This window comes from Mastigoproctus giganteus, chromosome 2 (assembly GCF_048544385.1).
Source record: "Mastigoproctus giganteus isolate SK-2022 chromosome 2, ASM4854438v1, whole genome shotgun sequence".
NCBI classification, from domain to species: domain Eukaryota; kingdom Metazoa; phylum Arthropoda; class Arachnida; order Uropygi; family Thelyphonidae; genus Mastigoproctus; species Mastigoproctus giganteus.
This window is the reverse complement of record NC_143576.1, coordinates 147858809-147874179: the sequence shown is the minus strand read 5'-3', so window position 1 is coordinate 147874179 and position 15371 is coordinate 147858809. Positions and strand designations below refer to the sequence as shown.

General features: G+C 35.4%; 1 protein-coding gene across 2 annotated transcripts in view; it reads right to left on the bottom strand.

Annotated features, from left to right (window-relative positions):
- Positions 1-15371, bottom strand: part of LOC150089647 (serine/threonine-protein kinase 10-like) — a 218350-nt gene that overhangs the window by 19778 nt on the left and 183201 nt on the right. For both annotated transcript variants that reach the window (XM_090389579.1, XM_090389580.1), the window contains exons 17-19: positions 15195-15324; positions 7793-7917; positions 105-302 (exon numbers count right to left, since the gene is read on the bottom strand). In XM_090389579.1, the coding sequence (XP_090245705.1) occupies positions 105-302; positions 7793-7917; positions 15195-15324 (453 nt within the window). The remainder of the gene's footprint in view (positions 1-104; positions 303-7792; positions 7918-15194; positions 15325-15371) is intronic.

Here is a 15371-nt window from a genome sequence, read left to right as displayed (position 1 = left end):
AGAAGGGAAGTCAGCATTTCAAATTGAACATGTTTGGAATCCACTTTTGTTTACTCTATGAAAATAGACAAAGCTGAAGAACAAGCAAGTGTAACTTTACATACCTTCTTTATTTTCTCTCTTTCATCTTCTTGTGACTCTGGTAAATTTGCCATACTAATACGCAGGCTTTCACGAAATATAATTTCTCGAGTTTTCATTTCTGTTTTTATCCATTTTGGGAGTTGTCGCTTCTCTATGGAATGCTGCTTTAATAACTCTTCCTCTTTTTGAGCATTTATTTTTTTTGCATGCTCCAATTCCTGAAAATTTAATGACATTAAACTTCAGTACCTTAACTAACTTGGTATTGTAACCTGTTCTTGGACAAATTAAATTATAGAAAAAGTGCATTTACATCTCAAAAGAAACAAAAAAAAAAAAAAAAAAAAAAAATTACAAATAACTGACACTTTCTCTTCATTTGCTAAAATATATCTGGGTGTACACTGTCAGATGACTAGTGTGATAGTTTAAGATATTGTTGTCAGTCTGTACATCTGAGTATACATGCAGGCATACAGAACAACACCTGGCCATTCATAACAATACTAAGAATATGTTTTATTGATAATCAGTTAAGACAAACAAGTTTGGTAAGAGTTGCCTCCTTAGCTAAGAATGAATAATAAAACTACAACTGATCCAAAATCAAGCTAACACCACTTCCTCTCTATGGAATTTCCAGACTAAAATGCCATAGTGAAATAGTCTGTTTAATTTTGTAGTTTAATAATTATAATAATAATAAAAAAAAAAAGTTCATTCCAGGATTGCCACCAATATTCTATTCTATACAAAGTAATATAATTTTTCTATAGTAGTCTTTACACAGGATACAAAATTAAGGATTGTTGAAGGCTGTTTTCTGCTGTCTGCCAGTTCATTTCATTTTATTTTTATTTTTATTGCAGTTTGAGCTGATATCCAACAAAACTTGCTATAATTTTCTGTGTAGAGAATATACAGTAAACCACCGCTATTCGCGGTCACCCATTTAATATAAAATGAAACCTAAAAAAATGTGAATTTTAAATCGCCGTGAACATTTTCCGCCATAAAAAACATGGGCGTGGCTAAAATTATCTTTTCCGGTCAAAACAGCGCTCAGTGGGTGGGGGGAGAAGGGTGACAAAATCACGAGCCTGGATGTTTCTCGCTAATCCTTGTTGAGTATGTGTTATGCGCTTGTCATGGAAGGTTTCATCGTTTGCTTTTAATTTATATGCTTATAAAATGAATAAATTTATCAATTTATAAATTGATATGCTTACAAAAGTGACAAATCTACCGTTTTGCAGTGTAAAATAGACTTTTTCAAGCGTGTTAACGGAAGAAAGTGTCTTTATTGTGGACAAGTTCTTTCTAATCCGTACAAAAATATGATTACGAATAACAAGGGAAATGTGAAAAGATCAAAGAAGGTGATGACATTAGCGAATAAAATTGAGTTATTAGATAAAATTTCTAATGGTGAAAGTGTCTCCTCAGTGGCAAAACATTATAAAATCAATGAGTCAACGGTACGATCAACCAAAAAATCGGAAGGAAAAATCCGCCGTAGTGTCCGTGAAAACGTGCTAATTGCTTCAAAAATTTGCTCTGTAACTTGTGATGTTAAATTAGAAAAAATGGAAAAAGCTTTAAATCTTTGGATAGAAGACCGAACTCAAAATAAAATTCCGTTAAGTTCACTCATCATTCGTGAAAAGGCAAAACTCCTTTATCAACACTTTAGCGAAACTGGTGATAGCACTGGCGGGATAAGTTTTTTTTAACTAGAAAAGGTGTTGGTTTGAAATATTTGTTTTGAAATTTCTAATAAATATTACATTTAATAATAAATTGTTTCTTATTTTCATTTCGATGCCATATGTTTGCATTTCACTATGTACAGTCATATTATGAAGGTACATATAATACATACATAGACAAAATTTCAGACTAGTTTTTCTTATATTTCATATTTTGGAACGGAACCCCTTTATTACTATGGGAGCCATAACTCAGTATTCGCGGCATTTCTCAGGAACGTAACCCCCGCGAATAGCAGGGATTTACTGTAATTGCATTCTATATCTGCCAATTTACAGTATGTTAGAGGTGTTTATTGTTTTGTAAAGTTTGAAATGCACTTAGGGAGTCTCTGTAGGTCATCCACCTTTTATATTGAATAGTCTACTCATTTTAATGCTATTTCAATTGTAATCAGTTCTAGTGTAAATATACTACATTCTGTTGGAATCGAAATTGCCACTAACCTATTAAGGAGCACTGCTGCTAACTGCTAAGGAGTCAGTCTTTGATCCATCCATCTACATATATCAAATAATAATCTGAGTAATAATGTTGATCAAATGTGTACAGTAGTTGATATATTAGTGGGGAAAAAATGCCTTTTTTCCAGCACACAAATGAAAAATCATAAAAAGCTGTATTCAATTTCCCAGGTGGGTAACTACTTTTTGGTGAAATTTTGCACAAACTGGAGTTTAGCTCTATAGTATAGTGAGCTGTTTACTGCAAATGTATACAGGGTGTCTCAAAAATATTGGTACAAACGTTTAGGGGAAGTAGGTAACATCTAAAGGAATGTGAATCGCATAGGAACCCATAACCGGAAATGTCACGGGAAAGTAGTAGCAGAGGAACAAGAAGCAGAAATCCACAAGACAGTAATTAGTGGCAAACATTTATTTGACATAACGAGATGGATGCATTTCATGATGTTACAACAGATGCTTGAAGGTTTCACCATGAGACAGGATGCATGCATGACACTGACGCAGCATGGATTGGCGGACACGGTCGAACACACCTGGAGTTTCTTTGACAGTAGCAGCAGCACAGACGAGTGTTGCCACAAGATCCATTTCTGTCTCCACAGGCGATTCATACACGATAGATTTGAGGGCCCCCCCACAGAAAGAAATCAAGGCTCAATAAATCAGTTGAGCATGGGGGGGGGGGGGGGGCAGGCAATGTGTCCACCACGGGAAATCCATCGACGCCCAGAACGCCTGTTCAAATGTTCACGAACACACCTTCCATAATGGGCAGGCACTCCGTCATGATGAAACCAAATGTTACGTCTCACATTTGTTGGAACATCGTCAAGTAACCCTGGTACAACTTGTTCAAGAAAGATCCGATATTTAGTGGAGTTCATGCAGGATGGTAACAGGTATGGGTCGACTAAGCAGTCACCGACCATACCCGCCCACACATTTATTGTGAAGCGATGTTGTGCCGCATGGGGGCGAACACCGTGTGGTTTGTCGTTAGCCCATACATGAGCATTGTGCTGATTGAATAAGCCTCATCCGTGAACAAAACATAGGCTGGAAAATTCAAGTCTTGAACACTTTCTTGGAGAAACCACCGCGCAAAAGCCACATGTACAGGATGATCTTGGGGGAGCAGTAACTGAACCCTTTGGAGATGAAAGGGGTGTAAGGAATCGTCATGCCAGACACACTGTACACTGCAACGAGACACTCCTAAAGCAGAGGCAACGGCACATGTGCCGGTAGTAGGATTATTCTGGACAGCATTCAACACACTTTCTTCAATGGCGGGAGTTTGCGTCGAACGTGGTCTGCCCGCACTACTCCTGTTACCTCTAAATGACCCATAATTGCACAAATTTTGATGCACACGCGCAAACAAATGGTGGGATGGTACATGTCTGTCTGGGAAGCGTTCTCCATAAATTCATTGAGCGGCTCGTCCATTGCCCTCTGCTAATCCATACACTAGGTGCATGTCTGCCAGCTCACAGTTCGTATATCGATGCATGCTCTTCGTGCAGCGACTACTGCTTCAATGAGTAAACCAGAAATTTTCCCTCTCGCGAACTGATGAACAGCGCCGTCTACCGACTTACGGTGACATTTCCGGTTATGGGTTCCTATGCAATTCACATTCCTTTAGATGTTACCTACCTCCCCTAAACGTTTGTACCAATATTTTTGAGACACCCTGTAGAAGTGGTTCATTTGCCTCAACATATAGGATATGGATTTGGGAAGTACAATGGGCTCCTATAGTCATACCATCACTGCATGGTGTACCAGGTCTAACTAGCTTAGTGTGCTTTTTATTGCAGAGTCAGATACATGCAGCATAGTTTAATTCTGTTCGTATATGAGCTCTGTACAGTGGCAGGTGAGTGTTAATATCTACTCCTCAAGATGTTGAGGACAAAACTCAAAAACTTTAAATTCTTCTTAAACTCTGTTCTAATTCTACGAATATGATTATTCATATTCATAGAATTATTTATTATTATTATTTTTTAACCTAGGGACTTAAATTCAAGATCTGGATGTAGGTGTCAGTTTTTAGCATGAAGAGGGTATATTCATTATTCAAATCCACTTACTGATGGTCAGTGGCATCCTGCCACTGACTATCAATAGTTGCCATTCCATCATTTGCATATCGCAAGAGTGATATGAGACTAAATTCATCAATGTATAAAGCATTCTTAACTATTAGTAGTACTTGTTTTATGATTACATTTGTCCAAATTGCAAATGGAATAGCACTCAACACTCACCCATGTAGGACACCTGGGAAAAAAAGGTTTTAGAGAGTGAAAATCAGATGCAAGTGTGAACATTTCAGGAAGAAAAGACATTTTTTATGAAATTTGGGAGACACTTTGAAATCCTTAAAGATCCCATCTTTCCAAGTAGCATCAAAAGCCTTTTCTATACTGATACCACATATCAAGATCACATGAAAGAATCTATGACCTCTGCTTCTGTTCAAATTAAAGTCTAAATAGACCTATTTCATCTGATACCACATTGCATATTTGCTAAAAGTTATGTTCTTCTAAATACCGCATCAGCAATGTGTTAACTATTCTTTCCAATATCTAATACACACAACTAGTTAGGACAATGGATCCATATTTACTTAGGAGTGTTGAATCTTTTCCTGGCTCTGGGAAGGAATACTAAGATTATTGCTCAATGCAATTAATCTGGAAATAGTTCTGCTACTAATATTCAATTATACAGTAGCAAAATGTCATCCGTTGTTGACATTATCCAAATGCACTGGTCCTAGAATCTTCCATAGCTTGATTTAATTCATTTTTAGTTATAAGTTTATTATATGAGTCTGAAATTGATGACTGAAATTAATTTCTGATTTCTCACATCATTCCTTGAATCTTAAAAAGGTTGGATTATATGCTCTGTAGCTCTGTTAGCTGAGATACTGGAACAGTTTCGCCTAATGCATTTGGTTCTGCTATTAGGTCACTTTTATAATTTAAAAGTAGAGATGGGCGATTTAAATATCTGTGAATCATTGCTTGTATTTTTGCACGTGGCTGAGACTTTTTTAGTTTCTCAGCATTATCTAGTTTTTTTCCAGGCATTATTCTGTATGCCTTGCTTCTCAACCCATTCAGCAGTCTCACCTTCAGATGAAGTAATATTCATTAGCTAAAAACTAACATTTATGATAACCAAAAATGTACTCAACAGTAAGAATAGAATGGATATTAATAAAAGGAATCAGCAGATTAATCTTCAAAGTGTTTTAGACTACCTTCAAATTAAATTTAGATTTTTTTATAAATTCCAATGATACTGTTATTTTTTCCCAGATGTGAAGCTGGTGAACGTGGGGGGGGGGGGAGAAGTAAGACAATACAAAAAAAGAAACCAATGGAAACTCTACAAAGATATATACTGTATTTAAGTCAATCACTATTGCACCTGCAAAGTCAATGAAGTGTTTCAAATAAATGTGATACATAAAAATAGGTTCAAAAGGCTAGGCATGGACAGTAAGAACCTCTAGCCCCAACACTTTTTTTAGTTTCTGCTATATTGCATTCAACCAAAGTTACACTTAATGGCATAATGTATGTAACAGATGATATTTACAGAAAGGCATATGATTTTCACTTTTAGTAATATTCTTAATAATATAAAAATTAAGCAGGCTGAGTTATTTTGGTACTTTCAAGCAATAACACATTCTTAGCACACCCCTTAAAATAATATACCGATATAAGAGGATAATAAGAAATTTCTACTCTCACTGATAATAAGAAATTTTTTCAGTGGCACCTCCAGCTGGTCCTATATATTCACACATTATCTTACTATAAGTCATAGGATACTTGTAGTTATGAATAAAACATTTTTACAAAGAAATTCATAGCCGGTTGGTTATTGTGCCCCATTAAGACAGTCATAAGCAATACAAGGAGATGTGTGATGCGATTCATCTAGTCTGTTTTCTTTCCATGTTGGTATCGAAAGCTGTAACCTAGTCTGTTAGTACAAGACGTCCCTTGATAGTACAGTAGATCAGTCAGTCAGCAGCACAAGGAGCTGCATTATTACACTGTAGTAACTTGTGTCTTAGTTGTTCAGGTATCATGTGGCAGTTGCAGTGCAATATAATGAACTGTATAAATTTTGTAGATGAGTTTCTAAACAGCACTGATAAGAAGTAACTGAGTTGCACAAAGGATGAGGTTTAGTCAGCACCTTAGTCCCTTAATTCTCTATTCCACTTCATTCCAGAGATGTCAGTTGGGGTTAGAGCTCCATGCTAGCCACTGAAATGTGCCAATGTTATTCTCTTCAAATGATGCATTCACAATCATTATTTTGTAACGTGGAGCATTGTCATGTTGGAAGACACAAAGGCCACTGGCACAGTGCAGTGCCTCCGTAGCCAGGTGGGCAGGAGCAGCAGTGCGTAGCACACGCTTCTTGATTAGACCGGGGTTCGAGCTTGTGAACACCAAATACGGAGGATGCAGAAAGGTCAGGGAATGAACACCGCATATCCCCGGAGCAATATGGCCTTAGTTGCTAATGCTCCTAAAAACCAAAACAACAGCCACAGTGCAGAGCGCAGAGAATTGTTTGGAACATCAATAAAAGACTCAGTGTTCACGGTTCCATGCACTGGGATCAGTGGACCCAGTCCATACCATGAGAAACAGCCTAGCCCGCGACAGTTGGAACAATACTCAGGCAGTAATTATTCTCCAGGAATCACTCAAAACACATCCAATGTATGGAAGGGTGTTTGGCATGACTAGTCATTCCATTGGACTGATTCACTGCCACAGTCCATGTTCAGTGAGCCAAATAACATTTATCAAAGGCTTGTGGCCTGCAGCTCCTCTGAAAAAATTCACGGCATGCAGCTTTCTATGTGTCACAGAAACACTTACAGGTTTGCCTGTGGTATTTTGCAACTCCAAAATCAGGTTTCGCTAGTGTCTGATTGCAAATGAGGTAGAGTCACTCAAGGTGCATCTGCTCCTGTCTCTCAGTATTTTATGTCTACACTTCTAAGCTTCTATTTCTTCAGCACTTATTTTTATTTATATTTGTGTGTGCATGTGTGTAAATTTTTTTTTATGAAAACCCCAAACACGAAAGGTATCAAAACCTATAGTACTTAGTACCGTGCACGGGTTGAGGGAGAAGTATCGGGGGAGGGGGATTCCGGAAACTTTGCTCTAGAGACCAAACATGGGTTTCACCACTTCAAGCCTCCAATAAGCAAAGTGGTGGTATTTCACCGGTTGATAAATGCTGTTATAAAACAAGATTAATAAATTTACATCTGGAAGCAGAAGGAATACTAACAAAAGTATTTCAAAGTATATCAGCTATTAATAATTAACACCATGCAAAGGTGTTAATTATTAATAGCTGATATAAAAGTAATAAAATAAAACAAACAAATCAATTATGTATACCTTTTCATGGCGAACTAGCATTTGATGTCTTTGTAAAAAGAACACATCCTTAATTTGAGATTTCAGTAGCTGATATTTCTCGTGCATGTGACGTTCTTCCAACTCCCATATATTAGACTCTTGTGCTTTAAACAACAATTTGATGCAAAATTTTAGATTAAGTATTAAAGAATTTTATTTAATTAAATAATAAAAATTCAACGAAGAAAATATGTAATAAAATAAATCAATAAATAAATTTTACTGTAAAGTATACAATATATGGCAGACTGAAGAGAACTGTTGATAAGGGTTATGACCCCGCCCACACCAACAATTAAGTCTGTAATCTTATTCCACACTCAATATTTAGAATTTTCATTTCACCCAACTCAACCATGTTGAGGTGGGCGAAATGAAAATGAATACCCCCTCAGTGTTAAAACAATTTGTATTAATTACATAAATTTATTGCAATGAAACAGTGATCTAAATAGTGGGTTAAACTATATCAGATCATTTTAAAGAATTATAACTGGTAACTTGAATAGAAATAAGAAATTTGGAAATAGAAATTTAACAGATTTAATAGAAATAATAGTAACTTTCACTCAACAAAATATCATAACAATTACTTATTTACAAAATGATAAAACCTTACAGATGTAAATTTATAAGCTGGTAACAATGACAGATTTGCAAAACCTTGCATAAACAAGTCTTGCAAATTTGTAGAATTATCTTCATGATTCAACTTTTATTTTACTTGGAATATCACATACTTTAGCACACTAGGTCACATCAACTTGAATGTAATGAATGCAACAATTTTTAATTTAGGTAATACAAGAATTCTTTCATATGATTACGTAGATAAACAGTCAAGATATTTGGAAAAAATCAGTTGTAATTTAAAAAATATAAGGAATTAATTTATTTCAGGTCAAATAGAACTAAACAATTTTTTTTTTTTTTTTTTTTCTGTCCTTCCTTTTCCCATTATTATATGGGGCCAGCGTTTTTATTGTTTTGGCATGCAATTTTTATGACCAGACGCCCTTCCTGACGCCAACCATCACCCTTTATTCAGGCTGGGGATATGCAGTGGTTATTCCCTGACCTTCCACATCCTCTGTATTTGGTGGTCATGGGCTTGAACCCCGGTCTAATCAAGAAGCATGTGCTACACACTACTGCTCCTGCCCACCTGGCTACGGAGAGGTGCCAGACCTGAACAAAATAACAGGGTTAAATAACATCAATGAAGGCACACAGTGCACAATGTCAGAAATCTGTAAATGATATGAAAGGGCAGGAGGGTAATAAAAAATCACAACTAGGCCACACTACTTTAAAAACAATCTTAGATGATCAGAAAAATAACATCATCATCAGCCATTTTCAATCCACTGCAGGATGAAGGCCTCTCCAGCAACTTTCCGGTTCCTTCTGTTTTGTGCAATGGCCATCCATTTACTACTCACAAACTCATGAATTTCATCTATTCATCTCCACCGTTGTCTTCCAGGTTTTCTTCTAGCTCCTCTTGGGTACCATTCTGTTATTTTCTTAGTCCATCTCTCATTATGTCTTCGAGCTATGTGTCCTACCCAAGACCATTTTAGTTCTTTAGTTTTAATAACAATGTCCTTTACTTGAGTCTGCTGCCTAATCCATGTTGTTTCTCTTCTTATCTAACAGTCTGATTCCCAGTATAATTCATTCCATTCTTCGCTGTGTAGTTCTCAGCTTCTCTTCCATTCTTTTGGTGAGTGCTCAAGTTTCACTTCCATAAGTCATGGTAGTGAATATACATTGGTTCATTATTTTTCGTTTCAGACAAACTGGGATATTGCTCTTCAGTACTGACTATATTTCCTGAATACTATCCATCCAAAATTTATTCTTCTCTTGACTTCCAGCCATTTATCATTATTACAGCAGTGGCGCCTCTGTAGCCAGGTGGGAAGGAGCAGCAGTGCATAGCACACGCTTCTTGATTAGACCGGGGTTCGAGCCTGTCACCACAAAATACGGAGGATGCGGAAAGGTCAGGGAATGACCACTGCATTTCCCGGAGCAATATGGCCTTAGTTGCTAATGCTCCCAAAAATCAAATAACAATAATAACAATAACATTATTACAGCTAATAACTTGTCCCAGATAAGTATATGACTCCTTCTTTTCAATTACTGCTCCTTCAATCATTATGTCCCTTTTTGTGGCATACTTGTTCATCATTACTTTTGTTTTAGCCATATTCATCTTTAGTCCAAAATTCTTACTAACTGTTAGTTAGTAAGAATTTTCCTCTAATTCTTTGGGATCGTGGCTTATGACCACAATGTCATCTGCAAATCGTAAAGTTTAGGTACTGTCCATTCACATTGACTCCTTTCTGCGACTAGTCTAATCTTCTGAAAGCTTCCTCAAGGGCAGCAGTAAACAGCTTCGAAGATATTGTCTCCCCTTGTCGAACTCCTTTCTCGATTTTAAATTTCTTACTGTCTTTGTCTAGTCTAATAAAGGAGAAAGCGTTCTCATACATTTTCTTCAAATCATAATATATGGGGTATCTATGCCTTGTCTTTCCAGTGCCCAAAACATTGCCTTATTCTGTACAAACTCAAATGCCTTTTCATAATCCACAAATGCCAGGCATAATGGAGTTTCATTTGCTTTCTCCATTAGATGTGATATTACGTGAAGGTGATCCATAGTTGAGAATCCTGTCCTAAAGCCAGCTTGCTCTTTTGGTTGATTTTCATCAAGTATTCTTTCTAATCTGTTAGTAATGAACCTTGTAAACAACTTGTAGATGTGGAATAACAAGCTAACTGGTCTATAATTTCCGATTTCTGATTTATCTCCTTTCTTATGCAGCAAAACTATGATTGCATTATTCCACTGCTTAGGCATCACACCCTTTCTAATGCACTTTGTGAAGAGCCTTGCCAGTTTTTGTGTTATGTCTCTTCCTCCCAATTTTAACAACTCGACAGTAACTTCATCTTCCCCCAGGGCTTTCTGATTCTTCATTTTCTTCATTTTATTTTATCATTTTAATTGGAATAATTTATTCCATATAGTATAAGACCAGACTATATTATTCCTATTTTATTGCATTATTTGGTGTATTATTGCAGTTATTATGAATCAGAACATTCCCAACCCCAGAGGCCTATTTGAAGAACCAGTGCTACCATGTTTGCTACAATTTATTTTGTGTTTGTTGCTAGCTGTTACTTTCTCTCCCACTTGAGAAATATTTATTCTTCAAGTGATAAATTACTGTTTATGCAAAACAATATGAAAACACATGATTTACTCATAAAGGAGTTGTTTGTGCAAAAATATTTTTATAACTAATTCTTGTTTTAGAGCAAGTTGAATGTATTTAATCATGTTTGTTTCAGTGATTTCTGTACAGATGGCAGGATATTTCTTTATGGTAAGTTAGATACTGTTTTCTTCTCCTTTATTATTTATTTATTTGATAAGAGATGCATTATTTTTGGATCATCTCTTCAATCACAGTGTACATATTGAAGAATGATAAGAATAAAGAATATATGATAAAGCAAGAAGTTAGATATACAAGGGGAGGGGGGGTTCAAAAAAGATTTATATTCACCCAGAAGTAGTTGTGATAGCAGGTTGAAACAAAGACCACGTATTACACTTTTTTAACAGTCACCAGAAAAAATGACAAATTTTTTTCTACCTCTTAATACACTTCTGCAGGCCAGTTTTGTAGAAGTCCTCTGACTGTCCTTGAAACCATGATTCAGCAGCAGAAAAGTGTTTTCCACAAAGAGAGGATGTCAGAGCAGGAAACAAGAAATCCAATGTCGGTGTAATAAGCAGGATGCGGCAATATTTCAGTTTTTCCTGGCATGTCGACAACATTTCATGTGCACATTGCACCCTTTCCTTCTTCTGGTAAGGGGTCAGAAGTCAAAGAACCCATCTGGCAGACATTACTTCATATGCAACTGTTGATGGATGATGTTCTCCACAGACCCTACACTACTTCGGAGCTCTGCAGCTAGTTCTTTGATGCTAATATGGTGATCTTCCAGGATTAATGCCTCAATTTTTGCAACACTCTTCTGTTACAGCAATTGCTGGGCATCCTGAAATTTCTTCATCATGCACCAAGGTTCTTCTATGTTTGAACTGTTTATACAAATGGGCAATGACACTAACATGTGCAGCCTCATCTTCCATAAACAGCAACCATTCCTTCGTGGATTATTTTTGGTGTTTTCCTTGCAGAAAGAGGAACCGAATAACTGATCTGTATTAAACTTTGTCCACTGTGGCACTTCACTTCATTCAGCACGGCAAAGAAAAAAAAATCAATTGTCAGATCAAAATCAAAATTTGTATGGTTGCTATAGAGATTTCAAGGTATCACACAAAAAAAAAAAAAAAAAAAAAAATTAAACTTTCTATTACAACTACTTCTGGATGGATACAAATCTTTCTTGAATCTCCCCCCACCCATAGAATATACTTTATAATAACTCTCTCTTTCTCACTTTATATATATATATATAAACTAATTTCAAATAAACATTGATAAAAAAATACAATTTGCAATGTCCAGTTTGTCTGCATGTAATTTTTTCACACGCTAGAAAAACATGAAAGATTTTTTTAAAGTTTGTGGAGGTTTAATATTCACTCAGAATAAATATTAGGTTGTAGTCAGCAACATTCAAATTGTGTGTGCTTCAGGGTTCTCAAATTTTAAGTAAATTTTAAAAAAAACTTGAAAATTTAGGTACATAATATTATCTAATATATATCTATTTTAAAATTTTAAAACTATTTATACAAGCATAATGATATGTACATGCACACATTTGAAATTTCATGTATGTATCCTTGGGAAACTCCGGTCTAATAAAGAAATCATCCTACATACCTTACAGCAGATTGGCATACGAAGCAATGTTCTCCCCCATATGTTTGGAATTAACAAACTACATAAACCGGGCCATCCCTTAAGACCAATTATTTCTTTTAGTAAATCCGCCTTCGCAAACCTATCCTCATTTCTAGTAAAAATTGTATCTCCACTCACCAGGTTTTCCAAATTTAAAATCAGTAATACCAACCAAGCCTTTGAGAAAATTAAAACCACCATAATCGCTGACGATGATATTCTAGCATCGTTTGATGTCATATCACTATACACTAACGTACATATACCTTTCACCTTACAAGCCCTACGTGGATATTTAACTTCCGACAATAGTCTCATTAATCGCACCCCCCTTTCTATAAAGAGTATTTTAGAACTCGCCTCCCTACTATTAGACGCCAGGCATTTCAGATTTCACAATCAGATCTTCCAACAAATATTCGGGTTACCCATGGGTTTGGGCATCTCTGCTCCCCTTTCCAAAATTTACTTAGCCACAGCTGAAAATAAAATCCTACAACCTTACCCTTCCGAGATAAAGTTATACATGCGATACGCTGATGATGTACTTTTAACAGAAAAAAAAACTATAATTGATAAACTTTTTACAAAATTCAATTCAATTCACAACAGACTTAAATACACACTCGAAATAGAAACCAATAAACAAATTAATTTTCTCAATCTCACCATATATAAAACAGGTACTAAACTAGGAACTAAGATCTATAGAAAACATACACACACAGGGAAATTCCTACATTTTACATTGCACCACCCTGTCAACATAAAAAAATCCATTCTCTATAACCAAATCTACAACGCCATTAAATTCAGCACCTCACAAGACGACCTATCCAATGAGTTACAATATCTCACAAAAAAATTCATAGCTAGAAATTACCCTCCAAAATTAATCCAACATACCATTTCCATCGCAAAAAATAATATCAATAACCCCATAAAACACATCATAAATAGTAAAACATGTCTTGTCCTTCCTTATCATAGTAATCTTGCAGGACAATTTCAGCGAATATTTGCAGGTACAGACATCACTCTTATTTTTTCCACTTATAACAAACTCGGATCACTTTTCAATAAATATAAAGAAACACATAAATATCCAACAAGCGAAATGAATAACATTATTTATTTAATAAAATGTCAACACAATTGTAACGCTTGTTACATTGGTAGTACTACAACCAAATTCGGTTCAACCCAATCATCCAATACTAGAGCATACTATCACTACAATAGCTTCAGAACCGGACAATCTAGCACTGAACTTACTTTACATGCACACTCCAACAACCATACTCCCCTAGTTGATTCAGCTATTACCATATTAAAATTAATAAACAGTTGCAAAATTTTACAATTCGAAGCCCCCATTGTCGAATGGTTTCGTCACCACTCCGATCTAAATATTATAAATGCAAAGCGCCCCTTCAATCTTTCTCCGGTTTGTAATCTCACCAATCTGAGATTCCCGCAAGCAACAAAGTGCATCACGGGATTACAAGATCCTTCTTAAATACAGTACGCATTCCCTTTTCACTTAACTTGCCAACTGAAGACATTTTTTAACGAAAGTCCGTCGTTACGACTATTGGCTTACCACTATTTAGAATCCCAATTTAACCCAATTCAATGACAATCAAGGACGTAGTTAGTGCACTTCTACTTCCTTGTGTATATTTTATTCCCATTTCCATTATAATTACTATTTACCCACCCCTTAATTTAAGAACCAACCACCTTAAAGCTAGTCACCTCTTGCCATTCAAAACATAACAATTGCAGATCGATCAAGGTGAGTACTGAAAAATTAAGCCCTTGCTATTTTTTTGAATTTAGTCCAATAAAACAGTACTTTAAGACATACTATAATAACTTCTAAGTGTCCAATTTCATGTATTTAATTGTTTTTGAAATCAGAAAATGGAAGTGACTAACAATTTCATTTTTATGTTTAACAGCTGTAATGTTTTTAATTTTTTTATTAAAAACTAAAAAACTGCATACAATAAATAATGCAATCTATTAAGAAAAGATGAAATAATAGTAAACGTCAAACAGAAATTTGATTGAGACCTGTCAGGTTGAGTACTACCATCTTTGTTTTTACTAGGGGTGCTAGCACTGCAGGATTAAAAAAATAGTATCATTAGCACCAGTTTCTTGAAAAATAATTCTCCAAGCTATTTCTAATGAATTTTACTGATAAGAACATTTTAAAAATGCAATTCAACACTGGAAGCATTTGCTTGGTTAAAAAAAACAAAATATCAAAATGACAGTATTTCAAATCAATATAAATTAAATTCCATTCCCTTTGTATAATGTCAGCAGATCTACTGGCAGTTTATCTGTTATTATTTATAATGCTTCTGTAGAAACTGCCCTGAAAACTAAAAATATATGAATACATATAATCTTACATAGAGAACATTTGTAAATGCAGGAATAAAATGCATCACTACCTCTTAAAAGCTTTTGCTTCTCTTCTAAAAATTTTTGTTCTAACAGTGCAATATGTTTCCTGTGACTGTCGGCTATTCTTTTAAGTGCTAAGTCATGCCTCTGATTCAAACTTTCCAAAAAGTCATGTTCCTAAAATAAAGATAGACTGAATCATTATTTAAGCATGTTATGAAATT